This window comes from Copadichromis virginalis, linkage group LG9, assembly GCF_057382275.1.
Source record: "Copadichromis virginalis isolate Kocher_CV1m ecotype Utaka linkage group LG9, C_Virginalis_male_GT1.1, whole genome shotgun sequence".
NCBI classification, from domain to species: domain Eukaryota; kingdom Metazoa; phylum Chordata; class Actinopteri; order Cichliformes; family Cichlidae; genus Copadichromis; species Copadichromis virginalis.
This window is the reverse complement of record NC_140626.1, coordinates 31440370-31458586: the sequence shown is the minus strand read 5'-3', so window position 1 is coordinate 31458586 and position 18217 is coordinate 31440370. Positions and strand designations below refer to the sequence as shown.

Genomic DNA, 18217 nt, shown 5'->3' with positions numbered 1-18217 from the left:
TCTACTCTGAAACAATATGACAAGGCAAATTCAGCATTTAAAAACACACGTATACTAAACACGAGGGTTACAGGTGGAGACAAGTTAGAAAACCTCTCAAACATCCTCACTCGAAGCTAACGAGACTAAAACACACGTTTCCAGAGTCTTTGCACTTTAACTGACATCTGCTTTCTTTTTCTTTGTCTCTGGCTTCCTTTAATCCGTCTGAACACGTGACGGAGCTCTGGGTTCATGCAGGTTTCCTCTTCCTTTGAAAAAACAACACGGCACTTTCAAGAAGCCAAATCATCTGATTTCTAACAAGCATGAGCTGAAATAAAAACCCAGCAGGCCGCAGACAAACAGGAAGCGGATGTGCTGCTGTTTGTGCTTTCTCTCTTCTTCCTCAGCTCTGAGTTCCTTAATTCTTATTCAGATGTGCGTAAACAACTTAACACATCTTGCAACATGTAAGCTGTACTGCAGGGTCCCCAATCCCAGTCCATGAGGGCCTGCAGGCTTTAGATCTCACCCTGGGTCAACACACCTGAATGATCAGTTCATTATCAGGCCTCTGTAGAACTTTAAGACATGTTGATGAGGTCATTTATCCATTTAAATCTGCTGTGATGGATCAAGGACACATCTAAAACCTGCAGGGACACCGGCCCTCGTGGACTGGGACTGGGGACCCTGCTGTACTGGATCACGGGCGTGTTTCTCACTGTCATTACTGGCTGCACAGCTCAGTGTCTTTTAATCTCATCAGTAACAAAGCCTCTTATCAGTTGCAGTACTGTTTTTGACACTGAGGTACTTCTACTTGAGGTTTTCCTGTTTTCTTGCAGGGTGTGAGCCTCTGCATGACACACAAATGTTTTACAGTCTGTCAGTTTCAGTTTCTTTTCAGGCATCAATGTCCAAAACCTTCGTTTTCAAGGAGAAATTGAGTGAAAAAAGCAACCAAATCTGGAAAAAGGAGCTTTGATCGATTTAAAGTATCTAAACTGTGAATCTGAGCCATGAGCGGCAATCATGAGTGCTAAAATACAACAGTAATAGAAAAGTAATGAGACACAGAAGGAATCAGGGCTGGAATCTTTCGTATGCTTTAACCCAGGGGTGTCGAACTCCAGGCCTCGAGGGCCGGTGTCCTGCAGGTTTTAGATCTCACCCGGGGTCAGCACACTTGAATCAAAGGATTAGTTCGTTACCAGGCCCCTCTGGAGAACTTCAAGACATGTCGAAGAGCTCATTTAGCCATTTAAATGAGCTGTGTTGGATCAAGGACACATCTAAAACCTGCAGGGACACCGGCCCTCGAGGCCTGGAGTTCGACACCTGTGGCCTGAAGCTAATTTGGCTGCAAATCTTTAGCCCTGAAAATTTCATGTAGATATCGCCTGTAGTTACGGGACTTAAAAATGCTGAAAGCATCGTGTATTTTCATGACCTGTAATTTCAAAAATATAAAAAGTACTGAGGTTAAATTTTGCATGCCTTAGTTATAAATACCAAAGTTAGTGTAGCAATAAAACCAGCTTTTATTGGCTCTGTGAGAGTCTACAGCTTCACATCTGACCTGCTCACTTTGAATTGATGCTTAAGAGCAAACATCAGCTTCGACGTCACAGAAAGGCTGATGTTTGCGTTTCTCATAAAACAGAAAAACATATTTCTCAAGAACTCGCGCAGCACTCTGGTCAGCAGTCGTTTTGAAATAAACCCGACCTGTTTGTTTTTGAGGGTTTGTGTTGCTGGTTTTATGTAACTGCAATAACTAGAATCCACTCAAAAATACAGGGTTGACTTGATGTATTTCAAGTCAGATTTTGAGGGAAATATTAATTTGTTTAAAGCTTTTGCATAAAAAGAACTGCAATTGAGAGCAATTAAAGCCCCACCATCAGGCCCAAAATGATTATTTTCTGTATGAATAAATATGGAACTGCTTCAGTTTTATATTTGTCACATTTTATGGACCCGCCGAGAGCAGCAGGGCCCCAAAAGGAAACACAGAGCTGATTTTAGACAGAAATGTAAACTTTGATCCGAGGCCTTGGATTGTTCAGCATCCCTGCTAAACATGCTGACGAGTCCAGAGTCTGCAGCCTGAACTCTCAAACATCAAAGGATCAGAAACAGACGGCCAGGAAACAGGAAACTCGTCCAGTAATAGTTTCCTCCGGAGTTTAATTTTAGAGTGAGAACTCAAACATCCCATACGGTCACTGTGGGCATTAGCTGGTCTTTAACCTCCCAGCACCAACAGTGTGAGAAAGAACAACGCTGGACAACGTCCAGGTCGTCCTCTTGGTTTTTCTGTTGTGCTTCTGTCGGTGGAGGCGAAGCCGCTAATTTACGTGGAGCTGTAAGTGACAGCTGTTCACTTTAAGGCTCACCAGCAGCCAAACGGATAACTTATTAAAATAAAATCCCCTCTGGACAGTTTCTATAAAGCAATTAAATGTACAGATGTGGTACAGATGTGCATGGGAATCCATGAGAGGTGACTAACCTTTAGGCCCAGCCTCTAGTGGACGTTAGAGGAACTGCACCGTTCAGCACTTTGTGTTGTCTTTGTGAAAACAGTGAGATCTATTTTTCTTTACTACAACATACAGGTGAGATTTAAGGATGTAATCACATAATAATAATAATTTAAATATGCATTTTTATGAGTAACTATCAAAAGAGAAAAATAAATGCAGTTTTAGTGTTAAATGCTGGATTTAATTACACATAATATATACAGTACAATGTTAGACATGGATATTATGCAGTTCATTAATACCTGAAGATGGGTGCACACAATAACACTGCATTAAATCAGGATTATAAGAATCACAGTGTGACCTGAATACTACATCGGGGACGACTTCATTCGTTTACATCCTCCTCCAGAGGACAGAGGCAAAGCTCTGGGATATATGCCGTCTAAGTTCACTGACATAAACAGTAAAAACTAAAGAAAGGAGTCGATCCCAGCTCAAACAGTCAAAATATTCAGTTTACTTCAAAATAGGAGAAAAGAAGAAGAAAATCATGACAGATATGAATAAAAATGTGTTAACGACTGATCGGACTGATCTGAATGCTGTTGTTGGCAGAGTTTAGTGGGTCTCTGTAGCAGAATGGGACGTTAAAGCACGAGGAAGTGTTTTGAAAGGTCACTGTGACCTGTTCTGTTAAACCGGAGGAGCTGAAGTCATCGAAGGAGAAAGAAGGAATGTTTACAGAGGAGGAGGTGTCCAGTGCAATGAGCCAAACTGCTTCTGGGAAGAGGCGGAGGTGTTTTGGAAAGATTCAAAGTGAAGCTCACATGTAACGACTGTCAGCTCTGGGAGGTACACAGGTGTTAGCGGCTCGCCGTCTTCAGCTGCTCGTGTTGCTGCCCTTCGTTTGCTCTTTCTTCTCAGGCTTCACAAACACACACACAAAAAAAAACAAAAAAAAACGTCAGGAGATCAAAACAGCAAACCGAACACATGAAAAGCATCCGCCGCAGACTCACCTCCTTTTTGCCAAACGGTGGATTTTTCCACAGAGTCTCCAGAGCGGCGCGGCCCTGCTGAGTCCAGGTGTACGCCGAGTCTCGACTCACCTGCAGGAAACGCGAAACACATCAGCTAAACGCAGACGCACAGATAGAAAATGATCTCTGAAGCTGACGTTTGGTCGCTGCTGAATTTTGTTGGAATTATAAATGGTAAATGGCCTGTTTTTGTACAGCGCTTCACTTAGTATAAAGGACCCCAAAGCGCTTTACACAACATTCACACACATTCACACACTGGTGATGGCAGCTACGTTGTAGCCACAGCTGCCCCTGGGCGCACTGACAGAGGCGAGGACACTGGCGCCACCAGGCCCTCTGACCACCACCAGCAGGCAACAGGTGAAGTGTCTTGCCCAAGGACACAACGACCAAGACTGTCCAAGCCGGGGCTCGAACCGGCAACCTTCCAATTACAAGACAAACTGCCAACTCTTGAGCCACGATCAATAACAAGAATATCAAATTTAATTGTAATACGAATGATTCATTAATTCATTAATGGTTTATTTCCAAGCTTCAGCCTTTACTGGACAGTTAGTGGGCAGGCCCACACAGGAAATGGTCCGGGACTCGAGCCTCTGATGTAAGCGTCACCTGCTCAGCCATGCCAGCTATGATGGTGCCCCCATCATTACCACTGAACTCAGAAAAAGAGCATTTCCTTGAATTATAAGTAAATTTCAAATAAATGATAAAAAGTGGGGATTTCAATTTAAGCTTCTGGTGTCGAGCTGAGCGAGATTCACAGTTCTGTGCTGAGTGCGTTCACACTCGTGCGCCGGTGTCTCTGCCATTAGCAGCGAAACTGAGCTCATCATGTCGTCCTTTGGTTAATATTTAACAAATGTTACAGGCACTGCAACTCAGGAAGGAGAGAAGACTTCACATCTGATTCAGAGGCTACACCAAGGTTATTACAGTGAACTTAAACCAAAGCTAGAGGGGAACATTATTTTTAACTGAAATCAAAATAAAACCAGACTTTATAAAAAGCAATAAAAGAACCATGACGACAAAGTATTTGCCCACTTCCTGATTTAAAAAATATATATTTGTCACACATTCAGATCAGCAAATGAATTTTAATATTAGTCAGATAAGAAAAGCTGAGTTAATACAAAAGGCAGTTTTTAAATGATAATTTTATTTATTAAGGGAAAAAAGTCATGCAAACCTACGCGGCCCTGTGGGAAACAGTAACTGCCCCCTAAACCTAATAACCGGTCGTATGTCTGTGAAGGTTCTCAGTCATCCTGGTCATCGTAGTCTAAGGAGCTTGGAAAGAAAAGCGTCTGAAGCTTCTTGGATGAGAGGTGAAACGTCTTCAAGCAACTTAAACAAGTCCAGATGCTTTTCTTTCCAAGCTCCTCAGACTAATAACAGGCTGTCCCACCTTCAGCTGCAAGAACTGCAGTCAGCCTCTGTGATACCTGACAGTGAGTTTGTCTACATCACTGTGGACGATCACAGTGATGTGAACAAACTTGGTCCACTCTTCTCTGCAGAATAGTGTAAATTCAACCACACTGGAGGATGTTTGAGCATAAACAGCCTGTTTAAGGTCACACCGATGATCTCAGTTTCAGTCTGGACTCCAAAGCCAGTCCAAACCTTTCATTTGATTTTTGACTCCAACGTTTGATAAACAGATTAATGCCGTCATCAAGTCCAGTTTCTTTCACCTTTGACTACTTACTAAAGTGAAGCCGTTCTCTGTCTGAGAGACTTTGAGAGAGCTATCCATGCCATCGTTTGTAATAGTTTTTACTCCGGTGTCATCAGTCAGTCGACTGCAGCTGGTCACTCGGCAGCAGAGACCACATATCTCCCATACTGGCATCCTTGCACTGGCTGCCAGTTAGCTTTAGAATTCATTTTAAGGTTTTATTATGTGTTTTTAAGGCGTTGCGTGGGTTTGCACACTCATACCTTTCTGATCTTTTGCAAGATCACTGAGGTCTGTGGATCAGATGCTCTCAGCTGTCCAAAGACCAGATTAAAGCACAGAGGACACCGGGCCTTTGCTGTGACTGCTCCTATATTGTTGAATCATGAACTCTGACCTTAAGTGAGGCCTGCAGTTCTTTGAATGTTGTTCTGGGTTCTATTGTGACCTCATGGAGCCAGGCAGACTGGCCACTACTGGGAAGGTATGATAGCTCTCCCAGTGGTTTACTGGAATCTCAAAGCCTGAGAAATGTAAATCTGATGGCTGTCAGTGACTTTGTCGTTTCTTTAGATCGTGACATGTGTTGCTTTTTGAGATCTTTAGGATGTTTTTTGCTTAATAAATTAAATCATCATTTAAAAACTGCCTTTTGTTTGTTGATCTGAAGCATGTACGTGCGACAAAAAGAGTTTTTACTTCCTAACGCAGCCCCAAAGGGATCTGCGTCTCCTTCCAGGATCGAACCAGGGATCGTTCACTTGTTTGTATTTTAATCAGCGAGACGCTGCAGCAGCTTGAAATAAGGACGTGACTTTCTGGAGACAACTTTGCGGTCGCTTTGCTTCCTGTTTAAACTTCTTCTGATCTGATACAAGCGCTGACACTGAGACTTTTTCTGCCTGGCGACACGACCTGTATCACCGAGGAGGAAGCAGCAGACTGGCCAGTATAAAAAGTGACATGGCTGTAGTGTCAGCGGTGACATCACAGATGGCGAGCGCAACATCAACGTGGTGAGCATAAACAAGGCTAAAGAACGATGTCATCCTTATTACTGGAAACAAAATTAAATTCATTGGATGCGTCCCTCAGTCCTGGTTTCCTGTTTTCATTTCTGATTTTGAAGCTCAGCATCAGGTTTTCATGAATCTGAACGTCACTGGAAACATTACAGACATCCGAGTGGACTCCGACACACTTTTAAGTTGTGAGACCAGATGTTTTCACATCCTCACCGTGCCTCTGTTTCACTTCTGCATATGTTACAGCTGTGTGCATCTGCCCGGGTGTGCCTCTGTCTCGCTCTGTCCCTTCGTGTGAAGGAAACAAAGTGATTAAAACCACCCAAGTGGAAATTAGAAACACAATTCACAGCCCGGGCTTCCTGCACGGAAACACAACCCTTTCCGAACAGGAAACGAGTCACAGATCAAACACACAACGTGTTTACGAATGATCCCTGGAAAGATTTCATCTGGGATTCGTCCGTCAGAGCTGGGCTGATAAAGTTTAGAAAGTCAGGAGGTTAATTTCCTCCGTGGAACAAATTCCGGCAAAATTTATTTGTGGCTAAAAATTAAAATAACTGAAACAAGCAGAGGTGCTGGCAGCTGTTTCCTGACTGCATGTCAGCGCTGTGGGAAATATTAAAGAAAACTAAACCTGAGTTTGAATGTTTTTATCTGCAGCAGGTGAAGCGTTCACACTGATTCAAACAAAGTAAACACAGCAACAGTTGTTCCTCAGTGTGAAACAGAACTAATTTCATCACATTTATCATGTTTTAACAGTACGTGGTGTGGGCAGATGTTAGCCTCTGGATACGAGGACAGTAAGAGACTTAAATCAACCAGAAAAGACCAGGCGAGGGACTCTGAGTGATCCAGGAGCAACAATCCTCCCCTATCAGCTCTAATTAGCAGCCACATGCATCTGTGTGATCCATCTGCAGTGCCGACACTTCTGGCTCCGAAAAAGCATCACGGACGAGGCTAAGACGTCAGAGTTAAGGCTACAAGAAGCCAATCAGGGTGTTTATGACCATCTTTTAGATACAGTCTATGTTTTTGTCACAAACAGTCACACTCAGATACTGTTCTGCTGTGTGTTAGCACATAAACACACACCTTCAACACGGTTGCAGCCTGCTGAGGGTAAAACATGGAGGCGCTCAGGGCCATGAGGCCAACTGGGAACACCAGCCGCTTCAGCCTGGAGCCTGGGAGGGGGGAGGGGGGGGAGAGAGTCAGTCACCTTTTGTTCTGTTCCTCGTTACCTGTACACACTTTTTACTGGGTCACTGAATATCTCACTTCAAAGACAGAGCAGCTACTAATCCAGAGTAAATGCATGACTGTGTGTGTGTGTGTGTGTGTGTGTGTGTGTGTGTGTGTGTGTGTGTGTGTGGGGGGGGGGGGTTTACAGGCATGACTTTATAATGCTGATCTTCTTTATGTAACTGTGAGATTACAGCTGCAGGAGGTAAACATTAACTAACCGTGACCCAAAACCTGTTTTTTAATTAAAAATAAGATCAAAGAGACACAAAATGATGCTTTGTGTCTGGGACTTTATGAATGAGCTGTATTACTTGTGTATAACACAACATTAAACGTATATTGACCAACATAACATTGATTTAGGGTTGCAGTGTCAGGACTTTTGCTTCTGTGCTGGAAGCCCTGCAGTCTGGCTGCAGGAAGCTGTTTAGCTCAAACCTGCAACATACACCCGATAGCTGGGTTTGATCACATTCACACCATAAACCAAACACACTGTCGTTTGTCTGGACCGAGACCACATCCTCCTGCAGAGGGTCTGTTTGGTCCTCACCTGAGTGAGACCACCGTGCTTACATCTACACAAATGAACAACAGCAAGGGGGAAAACAGACAGGAGTCTGCTTTAAACGAACGAAACATTTAAGTGTGGAAAAGCACGGCTACATGAACGAGGATTATTTTGCTCTCCAGCAGAGTCCACGGACACGAGCAGAGGAGATCCACTTTAATAATATTTATACGTTTGTGAGCAGCCACATAAGACACGATCTAGCAGCTTTAGATTAACACGTTTCCAAGCCTCCTCTCTGAGAGCGGACGGAGATTATCCCGGAGCTGCAGGGCTCCAAATGTATCAGCAGCAAAACACGGAGAAAAATGTGAAGAGACAGCACTTTGTCAAGGTCGCTTTAGACACATTTGTAAAAACCTAAACTGTAACACTCATTATTAGTCCCTCTGACGCGATTCATCAGTGAGAAAGAGCCGATGTTCCCACGTTACCTTTGGCCAAATAAAGTCCCAGGAAGCCGGAGAAACCCACCGCCGCCACACTGGGGTAGAGGTCAGGAGGAGGGTCACTGAGGAACTGGTACACGTCTGAAGGACAGAGTGACGGCGCTCAAAGGTTTTTAGGGAGATTTTAAATGTAATGTTCAAACACAAACAGGCTGCCACACACGCCTTCGTTAAACAGCTGATTAAAGTGACGAGCATTTCCTCACCTGTGACTGTCGTTACTGATGTGCCGATGACGGGCTCCACCCTCTGGTATACCTGCTGAGGTCCAAAGATCATCAGGTGGACCAAAAAGAAACGACACACAAGAGTTTGATAGTTTTGTTTTTAACAGCTATTTAACTCTTTAATTCACTTTCAGTATCAATATTTCTGTCAGGTTTTGGATTATTCACCGTTTTTTCCTCACTTACACACACTCACCTACAGAGCCGACGTACGTACAGGGTTCTTCATGACATACTGTTCTGACCTTTATATCCATGTTTCCTTTTAAAATTAGATTCTTTTATCATGTTTGTCTCATTGTTTTCAGCCTTGGTCTTTGTGTAATAATGTCTGGTATTTGTCCGATTGTAAGAAGTTACAAGGATCCAAGAAAAAGATACAACCCTGAACACGAGGCCCAAAGCCTCCTCAGGCTGGTTTCAGGTATATTTTTTATCTCTCATAAGGGCCAAATTTGTTTCAGGATCGTTTTCGATATTATACTTACTGTGCATGCTGTGAATATTTCAGCTCAGAAACAAATGAAACAATGAAATGTAACGAGAAAAATATTTTTACACGTTTCAGCATTTACTCACCTCCACTTTCTCCAACGCAGCTCGGCCAGTTTCCTGCAAAAAACAAGAGACACACATAAAGATGCTGAATTTCACTTGTTAATGGAGCGTTTTACTATTTACCAACAACTACAGAACAGAGACTTCTGTCTGATGGCAGGTTTGATTATTTCCTGTGTCACATGAAGAATAATGGAAGGAGAGACGAGGTTAATGAAGGATGGATGGAAGGATAGAAGAAAGGATGGATATACAGGGAGTGCAGAATTATTAGGCAAATGAGTATTTTGTCCACATCATCCTCTTCATGCATGTTGTCTTACTCCAAGCTGTATAGGCTCAAAAGCCTACTACCAATTAAGCATATTAGGTGATGTGCATCTCTGTAATGAGAAGGGGTGTGGTCTAATGACATCAACACCCTATATCAGGTGTGCATAATTATTAGGCAACGTCCTTTCCTTTGGCAAAATGGGTCAAAAGAAGGACTTGACAGGCTCAGAAAAGTCAAAAATAGTGAGATATCTTGCAGAGGGATGCAGCAGTCTCAAAATTGCAAAGCTTCTGAAGCGTGATCATCGAACAATCAAGCGTTTCATTCAAAATAGTCAACAGGGTCGCAAGAAGCGTGTGGAAAAACTAAGGAGCAAAATAACTGCCCATGAACTGAGAAAAGTCAAGCGTGCAGCTGCCAAGATGCCACTTGCCACCAGTTTGGCCATATTTCAGAGCTGCAACATCACTGGAGTGCCCAAAAGCACAAGGTGTGCAATACTCAGAGACATGGCCAAGGTAAGAAAGGCTGAAAGACGACCACCACTGAACAAGACACACAAGCTGAAACGTCAAGACTGGGCCAAGAAATATCTCAAGACTGGTTTTTCTAAGGTTTTATGGACTGATGAAATGAGAGTGAGTCTTGATGGGCCAGATTGATGAGCCCGTGGCTGGATTGGTAAAGGGCAGAGAGCTCCAGTCCGACTCAGACGCCAGCAAGGTGGAGGTGGAGTACTGGTTTGGGCTGGTATCATCAAAGATGAGCTTGTGGGGCCTTTTCGGGTTGAGGATGGAGTCAAGCTCAACTCCCAGTCCTACTGCCAGTTTCTGGAAGACACCTTCTTCAAGCAGTGGTACAGGAAGAAGTCTGCATCCTTCAAGAAAAACATGATTTTCATGCAGGACAATGCTCCATCACACGCGTCCAAGTACTCCACAGCGTGGCTGGCAAGAAAGGGTATAAAAGAAGAAAAACTAATGACATGGCCTCCTTGTTCACCTGATCTGAACCCCATTGAGAACCTGTGGTCCATCATCAAATGTGAGATTTACAAGGAGGGAAAACAGTACACCTCTCTGAACAGTGTCTGGGAGGCTGTGGTTGCTGCTGCACGCAATGTTGATGGTGAACAGATCAAAACACTGACAGAATCCATGGATGGCAGGCTTTTGAGTGTCCTTGCAAAGAAAGGTGGCTATATTGGTCGCTGATTTGTTTTTGTTTTGTTTTTGAATGTCAGAAATGTATATTTGTGAATGTGGAGATGTTATATTGGTTTCACTGGTAAAAATAAATCATTGAAATGGGTATATATTTGTTTTTTGTTAAGTTGCCTAATAATTATGCACAGTAAACCCCTAACCCTAACTAGGGGGATATCTGCACACACAGATATCCCCCTAAAATAGCTAAAACTAAAAACTACTTCCAAAAACATTCAGCTTTGATATTAATGAGTTTTTTGGGTTCATTGAGAACATGGTTGTTGTTCAATAATAAAATTATTCCTCAAAAATACAACTTGCCTAATAATTCTGCACTCCCTGTAAGGACTGATGGAAGGAATGAATGGGTGAAAGATAGCAGGATCATGGATGTGAGGAACGAAAGAAGGAATGGAAGGACAGAAGTAAGGAAGCCAGGAAGCACAGCTGGTAAGAAAGGAGGAAGGAAGGAATGATGTCAGTAGGAAAGGAAGAACAGCAGGACAGAAAGAAAGGAGGATGGTTGGTAGGCTTAAAGGTGAGGAGGCACAGCGGTAGAAAGAAAAAAGAACAACAAGAGCAAGGGAGAGAAAAACAGAAAGAAAACCAAGAAGAAGAAAGAAGGAGATAAACGAAAGGAGAACAGAAAGCAAAGAAATTTCAAAGACAAGTTCCCAGGCGTCTCTCTGAAAGCAACCAGTCGTCGTCATGTCTTTGTTGCACGTCTTCACCTCAAGGCCACAAACCTCACAGAAACAGAAATGCCGCCTCCTCTGAGGCAACACGAGCTGTTTGGATTCAGTGGGAATGTTTCTGCAACAGTGGCAGAGAGGAAGAAAAAAGAATCCCACAATGTCCTTTATTAGAAAGAAAGCCACAGGCTCGTGGAGACTGTCAAGAACAACAGGAGCACAACAGCTTAGGCCGCATGACAGCTTCTCTTCCAGAAATACATCAGCACAAAAATCTATAAGAACACGTGATCTGCCACAGTCTGAAACTATATAAAATCTGTACACACAGGTCAAATATAATTTAATATATAAAGTGCTGCTTGCTTTGGACAGATGTCCATGTTCATCATAAGGTTGACTAATTTTCTGTTTTTCTTGAGTTGTCCACCTGAGGTTAAGTAAACAAACCTGACACTGGCTCGTGTATGGTTCTGCCCATTTCCTCAGTGAGGCCACCCTCTGCTCCACCGGCCCGGCCTCTGGCTCTACGTACTGGGCCACCGCTGCTTCAGGGCTGGTGTACAGAGACGGCAGCTGAAACAAATACAGAGTGTGACCTTCTGAAGCTCTGCGATGCAGAAGCTGTCCCTCCAGGGTCAGCTCTGACTCTGATCCAGACCTCTGTGGCTGTGTGCACTACGTCGTAAACATGATGTAAACAAAGTCACAGACAAAGTAAAACAGTCTTTAGAAAGGCTCTGTCTGAACCCACCTCCTCGATGCTCAGAGGCGGCTGGCTGCTCTTCTTCTTCCCCTCACCTGCAGCCAGCACCGAGCCGCTCAGCAGGCCCGCCAGCCCCGGAGCCGCGGCACATAGCGACACCTGGCGGCAAACAAGCATAGTAAACACACCGGTTAGACACGCAGTGATACGATGGATGACTCTGGGGTGTCAGTTACACGTATTTAACACGAATTCAGAACACAAAAAGGAGTTTCGGTGTCTCCTCATGATTAATGGCTGTTTGTTATACGGAGGAGCTAACACAATGCTAAGGTTAGCTTTCAATTAGCCTAGCATCGTTTAACTGACTTTTCATTGTCGTTTTGTTTTTACAACCTCAAGTTTCGACAACATAGAGCCAGTACCTAAAACGAGATGACTTTACATGTGACAAACGATGAACACGATGAATAAAACTCACCAATCTAGCATATGACATGCTCCTTATTGGATGACTTTCGCTTTTCTACGGCAAGCCAGAGGAGTGGCAAGGAAAGAGGCGCATGCGTAATGCTCCAGGAGCCTACGATCGACATAAACATATTAAAAATATTTTAATTAATATAGGTACAATAAAATCGAATAAAATAAAACTAAGTAAAACCAAAATAACAAAATTTAAAAGTAATAATGTAAAAAACTAAACAAAATAAAATACTAATGGGTGGGGGAATCAGGTAAACACGCATCTCAGCAGGTGCCAGCACTCGATAAGCTCACTCCACCCAAGTCTCTTGCTTTCTGTCCTTATGTGTTGAACTAAAAATATAGAACGTCTTCAAGATAAATAACAAGTGGGGGTAAAATACTAAACTTATCTCAAGGACTGATACAGGTTGAGCTTCTGGGACGCCCACTTCTCCAGTTAGTTCCTAATTTTATGTTGTGATATATTTTAATAATCACATTTATTTACATCTATTTTTTTCTGTCAGTCTCAGCTGTAACATTGTAAAGTAAATAAACAACTTCAGTCATAATTGTGCACATACAAATATCAGCTGATATTTGCATATTGTATGGATTTTTATAATAATTATAATAAACCTGCATGCAGGTTTTAATTCATTTTCATTCTTCAACTGGCTTCATTAATCTGTAATGGGGGAAATGTCATGTAGACAAAGTAAACAGAGTCAGAAAAGCACAAATGCAGGTGAAAGTTGACCAATATGAACATTTATTTCTGGAAAGAAGTTACAAATCATTTCCAAAGAGTTTCTACTCAGATTATAAGATATGTTAATCTGATTTTACTTTCTTTTTCAGATACAGTCGTTGTAGCAAGGTATGCCTTTTTTTAATCCTCTACTCTGTTTTCCTACTGACAGACTGGTGGACTAAAGGATGCTGCGCTATGACTGGATGTGCCTCGAATTGGGACAGTAGTACTTTATTGGTTACAAGTTTCTTCTTCAAATGGCGACATGAGAGGAGGAGGAAGAAGAGGAAGAGCAGCGAGCGGACTGCAGTGGCACATGACGTTTAAGGTATCAGCTGCAGAGTATAGGGACACGGAGGAGATGTGAAGAGAGGAGCAGTTAATGAAGAGATTCATTTTCCTGCCTCAGTTAAGACAGCAGAACCATGCACTTAAATTTAGGAGGTCCTTAAAATCACTAACAGTAGAAAGGGACCCAATTTGAATTTCAATCAATCTACGCCGTTTTATTTGCTTACAAAAAACATTTTATTCAGCTTAGAATCACTTCCTATTTTGCTTCTCATCATCCTTGCACTTCATGCGGTGTCTCTGTGGCCCATCAGTGGGGCCTGCCCCACAGTTTGAGAAGCGCTGAGCTAAAGTAAAGAGAGCACAAGAGTTTTAAAACAGATCTGAAGCACTGAACTGTTCACAGAACTTAAAAGCAAAAAAAAAGTTTATTTTGTGTTATTGTTTGGTCTTCAACTTCAATTTTTATAGGAGTTTGACTGGGTTAAAGTGTCCAAATCAGTTGTTAAATGACTTGTTGGTACAGAGATATGGCTGCAACGTTTAGCTGATTAAAAAAACAAAACATTAACCTCTGCAGCAAAATGTCCTAAATCTGCTGACTCAAGCTTTTGAAATGTCAACAAAGAGATGAAATGCGACGTAAATTATCTACTGCAGGGACATGCCTCTCACCTGCTGCAGAGGCGTGTAGGTGGGGGAAGATTTTCAACCATTTGGGGATTATGTCCCCATCAAAGAAACCAAAGTGGCTTTGCAGAGACACTGTTAAAGCTGCAGCTCAGGACTCGACAGATTTGTGGACAGCCTGACGCTGCTACAAGAAGAGGAACGCGAAGTATGACACTCTGAGAACTTTCATACAGGAAAATGCAAAGGTGCTGCAATACTTAAAGTACGCCTTAAGACTGAAAGAAAAACCTCTCAAAGCATCCGTCGATGAGCCACATGCAGAGAAGACAGACGGCCCGAGTATGAAATAAGGACAGACGATGAGGTACGACCTGAAAACAACACGACTTATGATGAAGTCTCGTCATAATAAATAATCCTACAACTGTTACTGCATAGCTCAGTGAAAAGCAATACCTGTAGAAAATAAATAACTTAAATATACAGCTAACAGACAAAACTGCATCAGTGTGTGCCCTAGCCCTTTTTCACAGTTGGCTCATGAAAACAAAAAAGACAAAAATAAAAACAATACAAGCACGGAGCTGGTCATCGAGCACGGCTTACTGGGCTGCAGGATCGAGGCGTCCCACTGCTGAGACGTGCAAGCTACAAAGACGGAGTTTGCATCAGCTGGGGAAGGCGAAACCTTAATGTCTGAAATGAACACACCACTGGTGCAAGTCATTTAAACACTGGCTGGTAACTGTTTGATTCTTTCGCAGCTTAATGCTTTGGTTATACTGACCTCCAGTGTTTGCAGCTTACATTGAAACACAGATCTTGTCTGTAGAGATAAAATATGAAGTGTGTAAACCAACCAAAGAAACAATGAACCTGAAGCAAGAACCTCTAATACGAATAGAAGCAGATTTGAAAGAATCTTTGGGGTGCGAACAGTAAATCAAGACATTAAATACATATATGATCAGCTGTCACGGTTTTGATTTGATCTTTTTCATTGTATATACAAAAATGTGCAATATAAGTGTGTCCTTTGTTAAGAAAATAGCTTTTTAAATTTACATGTACAACAAACGGCTAGAAAAAGTGTATTTTTGCAGCAAACCAGATTGCTAAACTCAGGAGAAAGCTAGCTGCTGAAAAAGCCATGGGTCACCTTACTAATGCTAAAGCTAAGTCTTACTGTTAAGATTTAGCTAAACTCCTGATAAGGGTAGCCATCATGGCTGCCATCTATTTTTCCACTTTGTGGTCATTGCTACCTCAAGTTCATGGAATAGATTATAAACAAAAGCATAGTAACTACAAAGCTACAGTTAGAGTCTGAGTTAGCCACAGCTACTTTTGCGTAAAGATCTTTTTTTTAATTATTATAAATATTTAAATATAAATAAATACAGAAATACTTCTGTATTTCATTGTGAGATGTGCAATCTATGGAAGCTTATTTTCACCCCTGAAAAAAAGAAAAATCAAACAAACAAAACAAGAAGCTGCCGGATTGAAAAAAGTAAAAATTTCAACTTGCAACAAAATTTCACTTCAGCATCTTGAAATTTTGTCTAAATGTCCAAGTTAGACATTAAGTTACTTTTAAGCAAGTCAAAATTTTTGTGATACCAAACTTGAAGATTTAAGTATAAATATTCATTATGTTTTGCGATGACCAAAAATACAGATTTATATTCATTTTTATAGGATTTTCTCCCTTCAAGTTGTAGAAACAACCTTCCATAGAAATGACACAATTGAAACAAACCATGTCTTCAAGCTAACACCAATTAGCTTGGCAATGCTGTAAAACAGAAAATTTACTTTTGGACTTATTGTTATGGTTCATCTTTCTTAAACTACTTTTCCCCACTATAAGTGATAAATACATTTACAGCTTTGGAAAGAAAACCAATTAGACAGCCAAAGGCAGATGGCCATCTTCAGATAGCCAAGGCTAATCTTAGCTAAAATTAAAAACCCTGTGTTGCTGTCTGTAAATTTATAAGACTAACATTTTGGTTGTTCAGTTTGATATGTTACAGAGACCATTTTAATAAGTTCATAATAAAGTTAAAGGAGCTAAACTCCTGCGAACACCAGCTAACTAAGCAGCTTTTAGTAGGTTCCATAGATGGTTAACTAGGTAGTTAGCACTGCTAAGGTTATGGGGGCTTAAACAGTAAAAAGCTAGCTGCTGTTGTAATAGCAGCTAACCTTAAAGCCTGAATAGAGATAGGTATAAATATTGTCCTATTTGCCATCTGGAAATTACCATTCATTTTAATGAGTTTAAAGATCATTTGACTGCAGCTAAACCAGTTTAGAACAGAAAGAGATAAAAGTCAGTCAAATTGTGGCTAATGCTAGTTTGCATAAATCTGAATAGATACTCTTATTTTTGGTATTTTCATGCAAGTTGTAATTTAAAGTGTCTTTAAAATCACCAATGATGCAACTGTAATATGAATTACAAAACAACAGTTAAATGTACTACTTAACTCAGTAGGATATAATGCTAGGTGCTGATACACCAGCTAATATTGTCAGAGCTAGCCTTAGCTAAACCGGATTGTAGTTATACCAGTAAGCTTAGCAGATCTCAACAGCATTAAGAAATTTCATGTGACCCTTAAGTCATATATTCAAATGTATTTGCTAAGTGGCAGAAACTTGGCTGTAAGGGTAATAAACAAGCTATTGTTTCTCAAAGAGGTTAAAATGGAATATTGTTCTAAGACAGGGTGCACTGTCTTCATTTTAAATGTTGAGTGGGTACAATTATGTCACTTTTTATGCTTAACAAGAAAACTACTTTAGAGTTTGATATTCAGCCTCAAAACTCATTTTTCATACAGCTAACAGTACTTCTGACAACATCACTCTGGTTAATGGTTTTATAATCGTTTCTGGTCCTTTATCATCAGCATAATGCATTAAAATGTTCTTGCATGAGGTCCATTGTTTCTCAAATGTTTCAACTCTTTTAGTCAGTCTTGACTTGTCAGCCATAAAGTTAATTTCAGACACGCGTCTCCAGCATTACAGCACATTCAGCCGCTGGGAGGGGAAAATTGTGCATTTACACACAATAACAACCAGTAAAGTGCAGGGAATGTAGATGAGAGTGAGTAAAGCTGTGTGAGTCCATCATCATCATCATCATCACTGTCAGGATACATTTACTCTCAAACTGTGAGACAGAGGAAGGAAGAGGAGGACAGTGATGCTGTGCTGGATGAACATGAGCGTAGTTTGATGATATCTGGGAGCAAAGAGCTGAATTAGGACTGAAAGCTGGAACGCACTGGAAGCGAATTCATAACAGCTGATAGCCGTTAGCAGGTTAAAGCGTCGACAGTTGTATATTTGGAGAGGCTCTAAAATGACTACACTACAGTGTTACATCTTGTTTCTATACCCGACTCCATGTTTGTTGTTATATATTTATAGGGCATTTTCCAGTGTTTGATATAATCACTCACTAACAGGTGGCTTCAAAAGAAATGAACCTAATTCAAGTAGGATTTGTGGTGCAGGTCTGTTCGACTGGTGCATCAGAATCGGGCGCTTCCAGTGCGTTTCTGCGGTAAGCCTGACCGGAGCGCTTAAATACAGAAGGTGAGAAGTAGAACAGGAAGCTGACCATAGTCCGAACATAAAGCGGCAGAATGAAACCATTTTTCTTTCCTCCAAACGATTACTTTTTCCTGTATTTTCTGAGAAAGCTAAAAATGTTCACGGGTGGCGTCTCACGCGCCACGCTTTGACTGCTGCTTCCTTCGTTTAGGAAGAGCAACGCTATGGCCCCAGCCATTTTCCTCACCTTAAGGTAAGTGCTGGTCTCCAGTTTAAAAGCCTGTAGTCTCCCACCTGTAAACACCTGATCCCGCCCCCCCCACC

General features: G+C 41.7%; 1 protein-coding gene across 4 annotated transcripts; it reads right to left on the bottom strand.

Moving 5' to 3' along the window:
- Window positions 1–2693: 2693 nt before the first annotated feature.
- On the bottom strand, window positions 2694–18208 carry apoob (apolipoprotein O, b). 4 transcript variants are annotated; one of them, XM_085469026.1, is made up of 9 exons: window positions 14895–18208; window positions 12223–12333; window positions 11919–12044; window positions 9316–9348; window positions 8716–8770; window positions 8495–8590; window positions 7337–7428; window positions 3497–3586; window positions 2694–3402 (listed from the first exon to the last, which is right to left on the bottom strand). In XM_085469026.1, the coding sequence occupies exons 1-9, from the start codon at window positions 15045–15047 to the stop codon at window positions 3358–3360; spliced, it is 801 nt and encodes a 266-aa protein (XP_085325152.1). In that variant the 5' UTR covers window positions 15048–18208; the 3' UTR covers window positions 2694–3357. The 4 variants fall into 4 exon arrangements, with proteins under 4 accessions (XP_085325152.1, XP_085325150.1, XP_085325149.1 ...); XM_085469024.1 differs by lacking the exon at window positions 14895–18208 and adding an exon at window positions 12656–12745 and having other exon boundaries at window positions 8716–8767; XM_085469023.1 differs by lacking the exon at window positions 14895–18208 and adding an exon at window positions 12656–12744.
- Between the last annotated feature and the right edge of the window lie 9 nt (window positions 18209–18217).